The 18891-nt window shown below is 35.0% G+C and overlaps 1 protein-coding gene across 4 annotated transcripts in view; it reads left to right on the plus strand.

Annotated features, from left to right (window-relative positions):
* The window catches only part of LOC585832 (glutamate receptor-interacting protein 2), a 56236-nt gene that overhangs the window by 16575 nt on the left and 20770 nt on the right, over nt 1-18891 (plus strand). For 3 of the 4 annotated variants that reach the window (XM_030997889.1, XM_030997882.1, XM_030997879.1), the window contains 5 exons: nt 9418-9492; nt 11596-11667; nt 16506-16715; nt 17245-17407; nt 18233-18378. In XM_030997889.1, the coding sequence (XP_030853749.1) occupies nt 9418-9492; nt 11596-11667; nt 16506-16715; nt 17245-17407; nt 18233-18378 (666 nt within the window). Of the gene's footprint in view, nt 1-6945; nt 7060-9417; nt 9493-11595; nt 11668-16505; nt 16716-17244; nt 17408-18232; nt 18379-18891 lie in introns of those variants that run through there. The other variant, XM_030997899.1, reaches the window with a different exon arrangement.

Consider the following 18891-nt stretch of genomic DNA (forward strand, 5'->3'; position numbering starts at 1 on the left):
GTCCAAAAGTCAGCCCCCCCCCCCCCCCCCCCCGCAAAAAGCTGTAGCCTGAAGCCGATTTCTTCCTTGGTAGATAAGAAATGCCTACTTTAACTTTCACAGAGAACACTTTATACATTTACACATGTATAAGTGTACAATAAAGTGAAACTCCACACAAGGATTGTACACTGGAAAATGAAAAACTAGAAAGTAAGACCACATTTCACTTTTTTTTTTCTTTTTCTTTGCCTCACCACAGGATTTATTAAGTATACATGGTTTACATTCAAAGATACAATAATACTAATCAAACTTACATAATCCCAAAAAGCATCATTTCATATCTTAGAAAACAAAAATATTATATGGGGTAAGGTTCATGAATGCTTTGAAAGTCAACCTATTTTAAACCAGGTTGACTTTTGTACTGCCTTGATGGAGCTCTTGATTGAGCCCACATGCTGCTCTCTGCTCAGCTTGATATGTATTCAACACATGTTAGAAAAAGGCTTGTCAAAAGTGCAATTTGGTTCAAGTTCATGATTTTTTTTGGTTGGATGCATAAAGTGTTACCTGGAATTATCGAGTGAGAAGTCCTGTAACGTGGACAACTTAGAGGTAAAATCCATTAAAGTTAGATAAGACCAAATTTCTTGCCAGAAAATCCAGGAAGGCTTCTTGAAGTGAATATTTTAGTGTTTTCTTGTTCAGTGTAGATTGTTTATATTTCATGTCATCCACCAAAACCCCTAGCTTTATATATTTTCTTGTCATGATAGATCAACATCCTAGTATGTAAAGTAATTCATCATATCCTGGGAATAATTGCATCAATATTTGCTTGATTTAGAAATAAAATTCAGTCATGTCGTACTTTTATGCCCGTAAATGATTAAAGAATAACTGAAAGGTGACCACTTGAAGCATTGGACAATTTATACAGTATATTTTTGTGGGGGAAAACTGAATAATTTTGCTATATGTGTTGCTTGCAAGTTGTTTCAACAGTGTTAGGCCTATTTTTAGTGAACAGGTCAACGGACACATGAGATGTTTATCATCTATCACTCATTGTTTTACTTTGCACTATTTATGAAAACATAAAAGCCGTTAAAGTAATCTAGATTACCCAAAGAATCATATATGCAATGTGAGATACCATAGGCATTCATAAGTTCATTCACACTCAAAGCCAAACTGTATTCCTAATCACTTTTCCTTTAAGGCCTCGCATAATCAAATCATGGCATCTTGCCGATAAGACCTGGCGAGTCAATATCATACTCTCCCATCAATGAATCCTTTTCAAATGTCCCTTAATTCTCTATTTTGACTCTCTCTCTCTCGCTTTTCTCTCTTCTCGCACTCTTCTCGTTTTGTTTTTAAACTTGGCTATGAAATAAAACTTATCAGCTTAGTGGGATTATGCTTGTAACAGTCACATCACTCAGTTAACAATCTCTGTGAAACGTAAGATCTTAGAGACATTTCGGATCGTAGTTTCCTGAGCGCGGGGGCTGTGATGCAGGAATATTTCTAATTACGATTAAAACAAGAGATTGCTCCTCTAAAGGAAGCGAGATAGAGATATAGTCCGTGGGAGATGGATGCATATGTGCCGTATATGAGACGACGCCATCAGAGATTTAGGGCGCGATTGAGACTAGGCAAGGAGCAGAGGCTACCCACTATCAGAGGTATGTTTTTTTGATAAAGGTCATCTTCTAAAGACTGGACTTTATTTAAATTTGTCACTTTGTTTTAAGTGAGAATCATTGCTGTGCCTGATGAAAGTAGGATCTTGGGAGGATGCCGTCAAGGATTATGACATTCTTTAGGTCTGAATATTGACAGGATGTAGTGTTTCTCTTTGTAAAGTATGTTTCTTTCCTTTGTGAATAATGATTTCTTATATTGTATTTAGTATCTTTTGTTGTTATTGAGTCATTTGAGAGTTCCGGCTTGATATTGAAACTCGCATCATATAAAGTTGATTTCTAGAAAGTGTAGGAAGAAAAGCAGCCATTGATTTAAATCTAAGTGCACATGTACATGTAACTCTGCAACCAACAGCCAGCGATTTTCAAAGTTGTCGTGGCTTTGCGGTTTGTGAAAAACTAATGCTGATTGAAATGAATTATGCATTGATTCATTGGAAAATTTGTTTTCATTATCAGCTATTGTTGAGCTGAAAAATGGTGTAGAGATGGTATTGTTGACTTTCGACCTTTTGCATGTCAATGATGTCATTCAAGAGGTTTTACAAACAAAATCAGAGGAAATGCAGCATTTTATTCCTCAAAGGGTGAATGAATGAATGAATGAAAATCTCCTCCCTAAATCATCTGAATCAACATTGGGGCAATTGATAACAACAAGTGAACAAAAAATGACAAATGAACCATGAAATAGCGAGACTTTGATTTCAGGCTGGTTTAACTCAAGTACAATTATTGAAATTGAGTCATGGATGTATTATTTTTTACATCGGTCATACCACCAAACTAAGTCCAGACTGACAGATTCATGGGCATTGGGGTAATGTAATATTGTGTTCATTCTGTTGTTGATCTGGTATCGGTCTCAATGTTACTAGGGTATCAACGTTTACTGTACAAGGTTTAACATTATTCTGCCAATCTTTATTGTAGTCCTTTAAAACATCATGGAGCTCAGCTTGAGTGTATTTGATATGTAGTTTATCAACGTCACCCACTATTGTACGCAATCAAAGGTTTCAACATCTTTCTAAAAACCCTGTCATAAAAATGTCAAGCAAATAGCCGTGTATCAGTAAACTCAAACAAATCACTGCATATCCAGCTATGAACTTGTAGCATTTGTAAGTCGACTTTAGCCAAACCTGGCCGGTAAGAATAATCCACAAGGTTGGGTAATTGACCCAATTGGATAATCCACTTGTTAGCAAATATTTGTGCTTACAGGTTAATTTGGTTGGCCGAAAGTCTGCTCTTTGCACTGGAGATTTACAGAATACAACCCTGAAGAAAAGACAAGAGAAACAGAAAATAATTATTTTATGGTCTTTACTCTCCTTTGTTGGATCATTTAAAGACAATTTTTTTTCACTAAGCTTGATAAAAGTTTATAATAAAGCAGTTTGGTAGAAGGACAATTTGCTTTAGTGTAGTGCATAATAACTTGGTTTAAAATATATATTCTAAGTGTATGTATATACATTGTATTGGGCTTCTTTGTGCAAGCTTACTGACAAACTATGTACATGTAGCTATCAATCTGTTATTCAATGCACTCATATAAATTGACAGTGCACAAAACTTCAAACATTCTTTTCATTTTCTGCATTCCTCTGAAAAATAAAGTGTGAAAAAAGACTTTAGAACTCTTTCAAATTACTCTTAAGTGTATAAGTTCTGCTCAAATAAATAAATCTCTCATCATATCACTCACCCTTGACTTTAATACAAATGTAGTCTTTTCATATCGCCGATAAAGGACCCTTTCATATCTGCAGCAGTAATATTCTTACCAAACAAATATTGTGCAACTCTGAGATGATATCAACTTGTAAGACAATCTAGAAATTCATTACATGGCCCAACGCTGAGCCCCCCAAATTACATTGTTTTACATGTACATGTGCAAAAAGTAACAGTCCATTATTTATTCATTTTAAGTAATTGTGGAGTGCCAGGAGTGTCACGTCTGACAGACATGAGCACTTTACAAGAACCCACTATTGTTATTGGATGTTACCTAAATGTGTATTTTTTCATTTCACGGGGAATTAACATGAATCCATTACAATGAATCAAAGTACATCAAACTCAAAGTGTGGGTATGATGTTACAGACTAGCCATTGTTAGCGAAAGTTTGCATTTATTGTATGACCTGGGATTTTAGGTCAACGCTTGTGCCAATGCTGACCCCAGTGTCCTCAAGATTAAGGTCACTGAGGTCATGGGGCCTCCAGGGGTGTTCAGTGGGTCCTCTGTGGATCACTTTGATAAGTGCAGAGGTTTTCTCTTCACCATTCATGGAGAAAGTTTACTTTTTAAATGGTCCATTGGTTTGTACTGTGGAATGCTTGTTCTTGGTTTAAGCATAAGAACTAAATAATGCCAACTTCTAGGCCAAACAAATTTTCTGCCCCTATATTGAAAAAGTAAAGTACCGTATTTCATTTCATTGGAAAAGGTTGCCTGTTGTATCTGTAGAATATTTTTAATTAACTATTTAAAAATATACCCAGTCTGGAAATTTTGTAAATTTAAACCAGAGACTTTTTCAAACTTTGTGAGGGGTCTAAAATTCAATAGTTTTCTTTCCACGAAATGAATGAATTACAACAATGAATTTTGGCAATGCACAAAAGGTTCTTGCTGTGGAAATGGTTGTCTATTTATTAACAAAGTGCAAAACTTCCATGTTGCTAAAGTTTCTTGTTTTAAAGGCCTATATGCCACTCTTATTATAACAGGGGAAAGTTATTAGTTTTGTTAACGCATCCCCCCTTTGGTATTTACTTGTAAAAGTGAGACTCTTCTTTATTATCCCCTCGCCGACGAAGTTGGAGGGGATATAGAAACGCTGCTGTGCGTGCGTGCGTCCGTAACAAATTTGGTTTCCGATCGATTACTTCAATAATGTTTGACGGATTTTAATGAAATTTGATATGAAGGTACATGATATCAAAATACAGGCTAAGTTCGATTTTTGAGTACGTAGGTCAAAGGTCATAGCTCATTAAATATGCAAACAAATACACATCTGGTTTCCGATCGATAACTTTAGTAATGTTTGACGGATTTTAATGAAATTTGATATGAAGGTACATGATATCAACAAAATACAGGCTAACTTTGATTTTGGAGTACGCAGGTCAAAGGTCATAGCTCATTAAATATGCGAATCTGGTTTCAGATCCATAACTTTAGTATTGTTTGACGGATTGTAATGAAATTTGATATGAAGTTACATGGTATCAAAATATGTGTACAGCCTAAGTTTGATATCTTAGTATTTAGGTCAAAGGTGAAAGGTCATAGCTCATTAACTATGCAAAAACACCTATTATGTGAAAATGTGGTTAACTTCCTTGCCTAGTAATATAATAGTATAGTCCAATGGAGGTAACTTGTTCTGACATATATAGGCCATTTGTACCCTGCGAGGGGATGCTACGCTTTGCGTTGACTTGTCAATATTGATATTTTATTGTAGATGGATTTTTCATCAGTGATCCATTTGAACTTGTGTGAATCGAATCGCTATTCCTATTTTTTGATTAAATTTTTTTTGTGTGCTTTGTTTTGTTTTAGTTTTTTGCTATCTGCATTGCATTTTAAGCAGACAGCTTTGAATATGGATTGCATGAGAAGAAGTGATTGCACTGTTTGCACATGACTTTCCTATAAAAACATCTAGACCAGATTCCATTTAATATCTTGAGATCTTGCACATCTAGTACATCGACCAGATTAAACTTATTTTTAAATATTGATCATGTTATTCCATGCCATACCAAAATTCAGCCTCACTGTCACATGCTAACTGAGACCTGAGATCTATGCACGAGTAAGTTACAAATTAACTCTGCCTCAGTCTTAGATAACTGTTAATCTCAAATTAATAATCCTCTGCAAGTCTAATCCGTTAATGCCATGTCTCAATTCCTAAAATAATTATAGGTCACTCTGTACCAAATATATGTTCTACAAACACATGACAACATGACATCTAAGATGCAAGATTTTTTTAGAATCATGAAAACATGTTTTGTACAACTGTAGTCATAGAGGCATCTGTGCCAAGTTTGAAAGAATCATTTTTCCAAATATAATATAACTGAATAACAAAGAACATAAAAATGTATTAAGGTATAATACAACATATACAAACAATAATGTCTTCATGTCAAAATGTTTTTTTTTAACATAATATATGTACATATACGAAACTTAATATTTCCATAACATATTATCATAAATTTAAAGTATTATCCGAATTATTCTGATGGAAAAGTGCAGTAGACCGCAATCATAAGCGAAGCTTGACAAGGATGGCGGCCTCAAAACAAAAACAAAAAAAATATTATGGTAAAACTTAAAATGAAAAAGGCATAACCCCCCCCCCCCAAAAAAAAAAAAAAATAAAATAAATAAATAAATAAATAAATAAATGAAATGATAAATAAATAAATAAAATGAGAAGAAAAAATTGTTCATAAATATTAGCTGAATGCTAATAATAAATTAATAACATCCTATAAAGGTACTCCTGAGGCTCCAAAGTGCTTGCTGTAGCTGCCCCCCCCCCACCCCCCTCCTTAGAAAATCACACCGGTATAAGACGTGTACTTCCTCCCAGGGTATGACTCGTAGCCAGCGTTAACCTTGTCACAATTATTGTCCAATTCTCTTATTAGGGATGATTGAAGTTTGTTTCTCTCTGCCCTAGCTCCTGTCTCGATCCCTATGACAGGTTGTACTGATTAAACAGTAGTCACTTTCTATCCTTCACCCCCGAGGCGTTACATGTGCGGCAGGCAGGCAGGTCTAAAATAATACAGATAGATCCACAGATATATATATATATATATATATATATATATATATATATATATATCTAATCATGTTCTGGAACGTTTATTTTGTATCGTGTGAACTTATGGATTAATAGTACTACCTAGCTTCATCTGACCTGGGCGGGACGATGTGTGGCATTACATCTGAATGCTTCATGTGATTTGTACCTTGTGGTGACATTTTAGTGGCTCAGAAACAGTTGCTGGCATTACTCTCCAGTTAATTTAATTTCACTACCACGAACGAACGGTAGATTTGTATTCAATATCTGGAAGTTGCTCTACGCTGCTATTTTTGTACAATGAAGAGGTTACAGAACTTGATTTAAGAGATAAATGATGCCGCTATCTCGGTTGTGATCATTCGCTATTAACTTTCGATTGTGGGATAGTGAACTTTGAGGAAAGCATACTTTCTGATCTGCATTGCATCCGTTTGGTTATTAAAAGCTAGGATCAGGAAGAGTCATGTCTAAGACAAGCTGCTTCCCGAAATCTCGTAGAGCAGGTTGGTATTCATGTGAATGTTCTACTTTTTATTACTCATGATTTATATTATCTTCTGAGGACCAGAGGGGTATTCACTCATGTACTTAAATGCAGACTTTATACGCTCCTGGGTTTCAACAGATGATATTATGTTAGTTTTAATACAGTGATCAGAGGTTTGCTGCTAGGCAGATGCACTATTACAAAAATAAAAAACAATAAACAAAAACAAACAAACAAACTCAAAGTGTAATTATAGCACAAATCTCTTGTCCAACCAAAGTTACATATTTTTTTTTTTTTTTTGGGGGGGGGGAGGGGGGTAAGTTTATCATATTGAAAAATATGAATACATTCTAACACAATTTGAAGCAAACATCAAAAAGGATGACCAGGAAAAAATGTATTTTTTGACTTTGTAGTGATTATGGAAAATGGTTTATAAAGGAAAAATGCAACTGGTTGTACATTTGGAATCATAGAAAGATGTTTGTGTCAACAGAACTTTCCTACCTTTCATTGGAGTACAATCTTACGATGTACAGTTCAGTATATTGGTACATTTGATATGAAGCGTAATTGCATTGCTCTGCTAACCCTCTTGATTTGGATGAATTATTTTCCACAATGGATAAAAGCTTATTTTGTAAATAGGAGGGGCACCGTGTGAATTGTTACTCTTATTAAACCTCATTGTAGAGATAACAAACAGTTGATTTGTATTTAGATGTTTGCAGGTTAAAGGTAAACATGTTTATTTTATTACAGGTGCAAAACCTACATGAGAAAGGGTTGTATAATCTTTATTAAAACCCTGATTTCTCTGTCTCACTATTCAATATAGAGAGTGTGATTGCCAAGATAGTAGTAGTGATTGTATTGGACCAGAGTTATAGGTTTTGGTATAAAACTTCAGTGATAGCTTTCATTGTATCTTATAAAAGTTCTTTCAAAATAATGGCTTTATTTTTTAATAAAGCTTTTAGGAAAGCCTTTTAAAATAGCATTATGAAACTGAATCAGTTTAATCATTATCATCCGTTATCATTACAGAAATTATTTTAAATCCTTTTTAAACGTTCCCCTTTCCCCCTTTGTCTCCTTTACCCCTCATTACTGCAGTTATTGGTATATACCTGTTTAATATAAGCCTAAACATGCATGTCCATTGCACTCTAGTAGTATTTAAGAACAATTACAATACAAATGGTTTAGAGTCGCGCTTAATCATGCAGTATTTATAACAGGAGACAGGAAGTCAAAATTTACACAATTTGATTGATCATGCATTGAACCAAGAACTAACCCAAAGGGTCATGAACATTGCAAAGGGTTGCAGTATAGTTCTGCTGTAGAGTAGCGTGTCCAATGCCGGGGACATAAACCTGGATGAATTCTGCCTAGTATTTCACAAGTTCATGCTCCCCTCTGCTGAATGGCAAAATTTATAACTTTGTAATGCTTGTCATTAAACCTTGGAGACCTTATCATGACTATAAAGAAAAAATTTGATAACCATGTTTTGTTTTGTTATGTTTTTTTCAATTTGAATTTCTTTTTAATATTTGCTTGTATGGAGGACTTGTCAGTCAACTAACAGCTTTGTATTCAATGTTTTGAGAATCTGGTTCTAAATATCTTTCAATATATTTGGTTCAATCAATGTAAATTTTGTAATTGATTTGATATTTTAATTTAAATTATTTGGCTTATGTCTAGCTAAATTTGAAGTATGTGTTCATCTAGTTGTCTATTTTCATATATTTCAGAAACAGCACATTAGTGTAGGATATAATGTGCTGGTTTTGAATACCACATTAAAAAAAAGTAACCCACTGACGTCGTCGCAGTATGAAAGTAGAAAGAGATCTACCATTCCTGCTATATATAATCCATTGGTATTTTTATGTTTGCTTTGCTCCGGCTTATCAATGTAACGGTTCAAGCTGTTCTGCCAAATTGAAATCATTAGTGAATTATTGCTGACATTTGTATTGTCGTTAACAATAGTAAAAGAAAACATCAGTGCATTGAATGTGCCAATCATGTTGGGTATGCATTCGTGTGGTATATAAGACTTGAGGGTAAACCTGACTGCATTCAAATGTTGCCACTGATAACTGTGCTTTCTTGGACATACGATACATGAAGATGTACTGTTGATATGTCTTCACTTGTAACCTGTAAGAACTTATTGTTATATTATTATATTTTTGTATATATATATATATATATACACCTTTAAAGAAAACTGTTGTCAGACTTTTAAAAAGATATGTGTATATATTTTTCCATCTTTCAAACTACAAATTTGCCCATGTCATTTTGTTATGATGTAATAATTCTCATGTATTCTTCTCTTTTATTGTCATTTCAGATGATGACGGTCGCAAGGGTAAGAGTAAAGCGTCCCAGGAGATAGCATTACAGAATGAGGCCTCTACAATACCAGGTACACTTTCTTTTCTTTTTTGTAAAGTATATTTTTGCATAGAATTCAATTCAATTTAATTCATATTTATTTCATTTCACACAGAAAGATAAATAAAGATATTACTTTTTTCCCATAAATAATTCATTTGCACATAATACAATCATTACAAGAAATTCTTAACTTCTGAGGAAATGGGGAGGGGGGAGGGGGTCCACTAAAAAGCAGTCTTTGTAGTTTGTGGATCCCAAAGAAAAAAATACAATTGTTTCAAATTTTGCCTATGAAGACTTGGAAGACAGGATAATATTACAAAACAACAAACAACCACGAAACAACAAGGAGGAGTAAAACAGATAAGAAGAAGGAAATGGTTACAGTGGAAAATTACTTGTTTTTATTCTTTCATAAGGAATATGGGTTTCTAATATAGCTATTCCAAAAAGGTTCGCCAGACAGGACACTTTGTTTCCTTGTTTTGTAAAGTTTGTTTTGCAATGAACAAAATAGTTGTAAAGGAAAATTACTTGTTATGTTTGGATAAAGAATGTGGGCTTCTAATAAAGCTTTTAAAAAAAAGGATTTGCCAGACATAGGAACCCATTTCTTGTCATTCTATGACAGACTCGTTGACTCGTTGACAACATTGTCAAGGCATTAATTAAACGAAGTGGGTGGATAATGGAGCCTAGTCAATGCTATGTTTCCTTTTCTGCTCTAGTATCATTAATATCATACATTGCTATGTCTCTGTGATATCCTTCGTCTGGTAAATTCAATTTTACAAAACAGATTTCCTACTAAACGTGAACTGTCCATTTGACCTGTCTCAGAGATCTGCATATCACTTGTTATAAAGCCAAAGAAACTAGAAGCAAACGTGGAACATGTATATTTGTATATTAAAGAGATAAAATCAGGGAGAAATACTTTTATATCAAAAAGGGTATTGATTCCTTTTGGCAATGATCCACCCCATTCATCTCAAATATAAAGCAAGTGCTTGCAGGGGAAAATAAGATTTTAATTCAATTCAGATTTTTAATTTGTATGAATTATTGAATATTTAAGTAATATTGACTGCCTTCTGGGCAATACGACATATATCGCCCGAACCGAAGGTGAGGGTGATATATGACAAGTCGTATTGCCCTGAATTAGGCAGTCAATATTACTATTATTAACCACATCAGACATCTAGAGCAAACAAGAAACTCTTACTATCTTATACTCTTAAATTATGTAGGCTATACAGGGTTTCCTAGCATTAGAAGTTGCAAAAACATTGTCAAACCAGCACTGTTCATCCAGTGTTTGACAGATTTTCGATACACTGCAAACAGTTTGCCTTGGGTTTGATTGTTACGTCACAATGGAGTTCGCGCAAAGTGCGCATTTTCTTATACACGATGCGCAATGTAGATTACAGTAGCTGATGCGCGATGTAAATTACAACTGGATCTACATTATTGCGCACTAGTTTAACACGCATTTTGCCATTGACTTTTCTGAGCGGGCTAAAATATTTGTCCATTGGATTACTGTATAACCTATATCACCCGCCAAATTACACACAAATCACATTGACTCTTCTGAGCGGCTAAAATATTTGCGCATTGGTTTACTGTATAACCTATATTGCCCGCCAAATTACACACAAAATCGCATTGACTTTTCTGAGCGGACTAACTTATTGTAATTTTGTTCACTTGTCCATCAAACCTTGAGGGCAATAACATTTAAAAATTTCCCTGCTCAGATGTCTGATACGGTTAATATTACGTTTTGCAATTTGTATAAATGTAGCAGTGTATTGGCATCCAGTCAGATTTTGATTCCACCAAAGTCTCATTTTTTCCCTCTCTTATGGTCTCCTCTCTCTTTCTCTTCCCCTCTCTCCTCTTCCTCTTTCCCTCTCTCCTCTTCCTCTTTCCCTCTCTCCTCTTTCTCTTCCCCTCTCTCCTCTCCCTCTGTTTTCCTCTCCCTCTTTTTTCCTCTTTTCCTTTCTCTCAATCTGTCTTTTTCTCCTGTTCTATCATTCCCCGCTTGCTCTTGCTTACTTTCTTTCTCCCCCTTATCTCTTTTTTCTTCTCTCTTTATAAAAAAAAAAAAAAAAAATCACAGAGGAAGTTCGTGCACACTCCATTGTTGAGTTGGAGAGAGCGCCTGGAGTAGGATTCGGTTTGACAATCTCAGGTAAATCAAGTTTTTTTTTGGAAGGAACATGGATCAAATTTCTCACCTTCACATTGTGTTTGCCTTGCCTTGGTGAATAAAAGGATTTTTGATCAAGACTCTAGCTTAAAGGTAAAGACCAGTTATGGTCATGCGATTGCATTGTGAAAGAAACATTGGGGAATCGATCAGAAAAGGTTGATCATCTAGCATCTAGCATCTGCAAGGTTCTGGAATCATCAAAATGATAAGAAATTTGGCCCATTCTTCGTAAAGTTACAAGCACTATACACAGAAAGATGTATATGGCACTACCCTATATCTCTCACAGACCGTGAGAGAAACAAATTTACCAAATATATGAATTAGTAGGCGGTTTCCCGGCAAATTTTTTATCATCATGTATTAGTCAAAACATATTCTTTCACATGATTGGTAATGAGAGCTTCCATTTCATTTTTTGAAATTGGGGCGTTTCCAATACTGGTCTTTACCTTTAAAGTTGGCCATGGTAAAAACTTGTCTGGAATTTGTGGGTGTGGGAAGCAAGAGGTAAAAGAAAGAGGTATTGGATCAGTGACAAACAATGTTAGAAAATATTTTGCTCTTACCTGGGGGGGGGGGGGGGGGGACAGTACTTTTTAATAGAGTATTTAGAGTGTTGTCTGTGATAGACTTTTCTTGGCCTATAATGTAGATACATATTTTTGTGATGGCTCACTCTTAATATGCAAAATCACTGTTTGGGAAATTTGGATACCTCTTTGCTGGTCTTTTACTCTTGGAAAGCTCTGCCATAGTTGACTCTGTATTTTGGCAAAGCTCGTCACCAGAATTCAGCATGAAATGAACAATCATTTCCTTTGATGCTTCTTATCAGCAAAACCCAGATCATACATATTGCGAGCTCGATAATGAATTCGCGATATCCAGAATAATTTACACTGACATTGCAGTTCAGTGCACTATACAGTTGTTTCAGGTTCGCTTGTATCAAACATACATGCCACTGGAGTTATTCATTTGTAAACGCAGATGTAGAAGGCTGATTTTGAAGCTTGGTGATAGTGCTTCTTTCACCTCTCAGATCATGACCAAATACATGTAATAGAAAATATGGATATCATCATTTGTAGGTCCGTGCTGAAACAATTACATTCAATAGCCAACTTAAATAAACTTTTCCGTTTTGAGTCATTAGGCCTCGCTTGAAAGGAAACACACTTCATATAACATTTCTTATCAGGGAAACCAAATTCTGTGTGACCCTGACTTATAGAACATTGACACCTGCAACTTTCATTCAAAACTTGAAACATTCTTAGAAAATTACTTCCAGATTTGAGGCACTGATATATTCCTCTTTATTTTTCAGATTGAACATTCAGTTGGCCTATATATTGATATTTGCGTACCTGTAAACTGTAATTGATTCATCTTGTCTTCGATCAAGCCCATTTTAGGGTAACAATAGCCTTAATTACATGTTAATCTTCAGTTGTTAAGGTTAAGGTTTTTTTGGTTCTCTTGGCAAGACATTAGGAGGTCTTAAATATTATCAATGAGTTATGATTTTTAAAACACTTATGAGAATTTGTAAAACAATATTTCCCTTTCCAAAAATCACTTTTATCTCAATGTATGAGCTTCAGTGCTACTCTTCTTCCATCTGGATAGTATATTTTTTCTATACAAAGATAGAGCTTAGTGGAGAGGGTAGGGGGCATTCAGACTATTTCAATTTAAGGGAATTAAATCTTCAGATGTTCCCTGGCTTTACTTGGCTTATCCATCATCTGCTTATATGGGTAGTAGGTAGGAGAGATCGACCCAGTAGAGAGCTTCCTGCTATTTCTTGGGATATCTTCAGGTACATGTGGGTGATAATGTTTATTATGAAGTATTTGAAACGTGGGGTTGGAAGACTTCATTCTTATAGAGGATGTCAATGTTATGAGATATGCTGTATGATTAAATATATATATATAGGGGTATTCAAGATTCTCTTTTTAAAATAATTTAATAATTTTTTTTTTAATTAAAAAAATGTTGGAAGGGGGAGGGGCATGATCGTTTTGTGTGCTTAAGGAATTCCAGATTGGGGGCAAAAGAGGGCACAGGGTTGGTGTGCCCCTCCCCCCTCCACTTAATTCTACCAGTGATGAAAAATAATCTTTTAAATGAAGAAGATGAGAAATAAACTAGTTTGAGACAGGAAGACGAGGGGAAGGATAGGCCAATATGGGACACCCCTAGGTCTGGCAATCTGCCATTGTGTATGCAACTAAGGCACAGGAAGTCACTTTTTCTGACACTTCATATTTTGCTTGCTCATGGGTTGATAGACTTGAGCACTTGATCTTGTTCATGTATTCCTTGCCTAAAACAATATTATGGGTGAGAAGAGATGGAAGGGCTTTCTGCTTAAAATCTGGCGAATGTCATGAAAATTGTGGTGAAGTGTTATGATAAAAAGGTTTTAATAGGTCCCTGGAAGTTTTGGGAAATTTCATTGGAAATAGCGCCCAGAAATAATCAAGTTTTTGAATGGAATGTCTCTTCCAGGAATGGAAGACAAAACTTTGCATCTTGACTGATTTGTTTATTGTCTTTTAAATTTTTAAGCTATTTGATAGAACATTTTATGCATAACATTCTTCATTTTGGCAATTTGAGAGACTTAATTCTGAATTGAACATATTTGATGGTGTTTACTTTTATCATCTTTGTTTAGGAGGCAAATCATAAAATTTAAGTAATTTTGAAGCCAAGATTATCAGCAACATGATCTTGGAAGAGAATCTTAAATTCACATGGCTATTTGCCCTAGCAAGCGCATGTACCGGTACTTAAATTGTATAGATGACAGATTCGGGTCATTTCCATTCCCCCGAGCATACATGAACAAGGGCATGAATACTACATGGATAATGTTTCGCCCAATGTAAACAGACTTGCACCTTGAAACATCAATCACATCGTGACATAGAGCTATGAGGTGATAGGATGCAGCACTAATTCAGTGAATTCACTTCAGGAAATATTACCTTTGTATCCAAGGTCTCGTACATCCCACCATCTCAGCACTTTTTTCACTGATGATTTTGCCATATTTTTGTCACTCTCGATGGAAAGTCAAGTTCTGTTGCTACATGTATGCCTGGGAAGGAATGAAGGTACTTGAAAGTAGGTCTCTCTGTAGACATTTTCATGTAGCATGGCAGAGAGAGATATATATATGGTAAAATGCCCCTGCCCCCTTTCACACAAAAAAAAGATTTATAGAAAGTCCTCTTAATATCTGATGGCCTCTTTAATTAATTTTTTTTTATACATAGTTGCAACACAATAAGTTGACAAATATGTCTTTATCTTTTAATGGTATATTCATGCCATCTGCAAATGCATATCAATGATTTATAAGATTCAGTCAACACAGGGAAATTTTGTGGGAATATTAATCATAGCTAAATTGCACAAGTTTCTTTTTGACAGGACTGATGAAAAAGCCCTGGATTATCTTTTAAATTTATGATCACCATGCATAGACTCCTCACAGGTTTAATATACTGTCACCAAGCATGAACCGACCATTTAGGATTCTGAGTCTTGAAACCATGACAGATGGTTTGATCACACGCCAAGATATATAGTGAGATAGAGTAAGATAGAAAGAGAGAGAGAGGGTGTGGATAGTATCCCAAGACAGACCAAGTTGACCAAGATTAGATTGAAATACTGATTTGAGCTGTCATTCTAATCAATGTGGATTATTCTAGGTCTCAATCAAGATCCTGGCTGAGATTTAGTGGATTAATAGGTTTCATGCACTTTTGACAAGCCCCTGGTCATTTTTCTTTATTTTTATTCTGATGCTCCCTTGATTTATTTCCTGGTCTAAATTTAGAGTTCAGAATCTAAAGAAGATATGTGATAATGTAAATAAAACTGGGAATATAAAGCATTCATGTACTTGTTGTAAAATTTCTAAAGAATAATATAAACATAACAGTATGACTCTGAAGTCATGAAAATCAAGGAGATATAATCATTTCATCTTAAAAAACAACCCTGTATTAAAAATTGTCACTCTTATTGAAGCAAAGCAGTATTTATAGACACATCATGTTTTATATGGATCCAGGGTATGCATAATCTTGAAATGTATAAAGCGAGAAAAGATCAGGAACCTGATTTGCACATTTTAGGAGATTAGTAAGAGGAAATTGAATTAAAGCATTATGTGAAAATGTAGTAACATGATAAACAAGTGTGCATCGTGTTACATCAAAATGGAGGAAAACAAGAAAAAGGGGGAAAATATCTTGCATAGTCATGATGATGAGGGGTAAGATATAGGGTCTGAATACTAATACAGAAGTTGATTATTAAATGCAAGAAGCAGGGAAGCCTGTTATGTTTTCTAAATATTTTGAATGTAAAACATATTCTGTTGTTTTGGGATAAAAGTGCAGTTGTCATGCACATTGATGAGTTAGATTTATATGTTTTTTTTTACTGTTAGTGTATCAATGGTTCCCAGCAAATTGTAGAGCTTAAAGATCAACTTGTTTATAATACTTATGAAGAAATTAATTTCATGTTAATTTAATTTTCATTCCCTCATTCTTGGAGAAAGGTAATTAAAAATTAAGGATAGTTTATTAGTTTTTATGATTGCTTCCCATAGACATTTATTTTATGTTTAATGTAAATATTGGCTTTCTATAAAAAGATTTGGCACTGTTATAAATCTAAATATTGGGATTCTATTAAAAGATTTGGCATTGTTATAAATGACAGGGGTATTTTGAAGTCAGCAGTACTAAATAATCAATCCCTCTCTCTTCTTGTTATAGGTGGTATAGACAAAGATGGCCGACCCAGAGTTACCAACATGCGTCCAGGGGGCGTGGCCCATCGCAGTGATGTACTTCAGACTGGAGATTTCATCACATCAGTCAACAATGTGAAGACTGTTACACTGCGACATGACGAGGTCATCACTCTCTTGAAGAATGTGGGCAATAAGGTCTCTCTGGAGATAGAGTATGAGCTCCCTGTATATAGTAAGAGTATACCGAATCATAATCTTATTTTGATAAGTTGAATACTCAGCCTGACATTAACCAAGCTGATGTCCATGCAAAATAAATGACTTTTTCAAATAACATCCTGCAGAGGTCAACCTAATTAATTTCCTTCATCTTTATTTTATAAGGCTACAAACGCATATGAATGAATGTAAAATGACTATTTTGTAATATTTTAGTCCTTATTATTCTAACTTGATTAAATGTGGTTAATTTTTAGCTGGAATAGGTGAGATGCTGTGTGCTATACTATAGAGATTTAGATACTTGAAGTAACTCTTAGGTGTAAGGGAGAGTTTTCCACAGGGATCATCAAATTTAGTGGGAAGTTAGTAACTTTCACAGCTTTGAATTGAAATGATATTCTAGTTCCCTCCTTTTATGAGAGGAGGAATTTTTATGCATTTTTTATTCCCACGTACCTACCACTATAGACTATTAGTAAACACCCTCATCAGGTACCGCAACCATTTATCATACTACCGTCTCTTGTATTTCTCTACAGCTCCCTTGAGCCCATCAACAGGGTATTCTAAGACTCTGGACATCAGATTGACCAGAGAAGACGGTAGCTATGGATTCACCATCAGGGGCGGAGTCAATGCAAACAGCTCAAAGACACGCCCACTGGTTGTCACGCATATCAGACCGGGTGGACCAGGTGATAGGTAAAAGATTCTTATCTATTACATAGAGTGTAGCATCTGTTAGGACTACACAAGATCTTAAAAGTATTACATGTAATCAGTCTTTAAGATATAGGGGAAATGATTACCTAGGTCCTATGGAAAAAGATGGCTCATTTGCATTCCATGATCATTTGTCTGATATGGAAATATGAAATATGGGCAAAGCATCTAGACATACCTAATTTGCTGAAAAATATTGAAGATAATTTCCCAAATATCCTGTTGGCTTTAAAATGGCAGTATGATGTTTCTAGACAAATGGTCCAATGAAGTCCAATTGTTTATACCTCTGCAAAGTGCAGTGTATCAGTGTTCAGGCCTTGGAGTGAAAGAGAATCAAATCTGATCAAAAGATACTTGTTGAAAAGGTGCACATACATGACTTTCTCACTGTCGTAGATTACTGGATATGTTTAAAGACAAAATATTTTCTAGGAAATTTTTAAAAATGATTATAGCTGTCAAACATACATGCTACCTTACAAACCTCTTGGTGTAAAACTTCCAATCTAGGAGCACAGGAGCATTTCTTATCCAAAGTATAAGATGGAAGACTTCAGCTTCAAATACAATAGAAGATCGCTGTTGAAATTTGTTTATCAGGTACTTCTACTGGTATGTCAATAGAGAGAGAAGATGGGTTTCATGACGATTGATTGATGTATTTCATGAAAGAAATCCTAAACTAAGAGATCTCTCTCAGGCATGATGAATAGACCCATTATCTCTACTTGATAACTAACGTCTTTCATAAAATGGAAGACGGCCAACACATTAATCCGTTCTAACCTTTGACCCATTCAGGGAGGGGTCGTTGAAGGTTGGTGATAGATTGGTAGCCGTGGAGACAACGAACCTGGGTCAGGCCTCTCATATGGAAGCACTCAACATCATTAGGCAAGGAGGCAACAGCGCTGTGCTGAGATTTGAATATGATGTCTCTATCATGGGTAAGTATGGTGGTTGAGTGGTTTTATTGTAAGCTGCTCATCATGATAGGTCTAGGGTTCAATTGCCTTGACCCTTTGCATTTGGGTTCCTGTATTAGCATTAGGGGAATGAGAGAATTGAGTAGCCAATGGGTTAATAAATGTAATAAAAAACCTCCTGAAAAGTAGAAGACCAATTATGTAGAATAAAAACATTTGATTATGTGTACTATTACAACTTTTAAAAACAGCCCAATTTATTCATTATTCTTCAAAAGTGATTGCAAAATAGATTTCATATTCTATTCAGTATTTGACTTAGTTAGGCTTGATGACCACATGAATTCTTGCATCGCTAAATTAGTTCTCAAAATTACTTACTTGCTTGGTATACTTGGTATACCAGGCAAAATTTTGTGAAAGCTGATTGACAAATTAGGATAGGGGTTAAAATTTGTATTTGCTGTTCTTGTTTTGTTTATAATAATATAATAATCATACCTCAGAAATTGGTCATCTTCCTCGAAATTCTCA

The sequence above is a fragment of the Strongylocentrotus purpuratus genome, unplaced genomic scaffold (assembly GCF_000002235.5).
Source record: "Strongylocentrotus purpuratus isolate Spur 01 unplaced genomic scaffold, Spur_5.0 spur5_contig_858, whole genome shotgun sequence".
NCBI classification, from domain to species: Eukaryota; Metazoa; Echinodermata; class Echinoidea; order Camarodonta; family Strongylocentrotidae; genus Strongylocentrotus; species Strongylocentrotus purpuratus.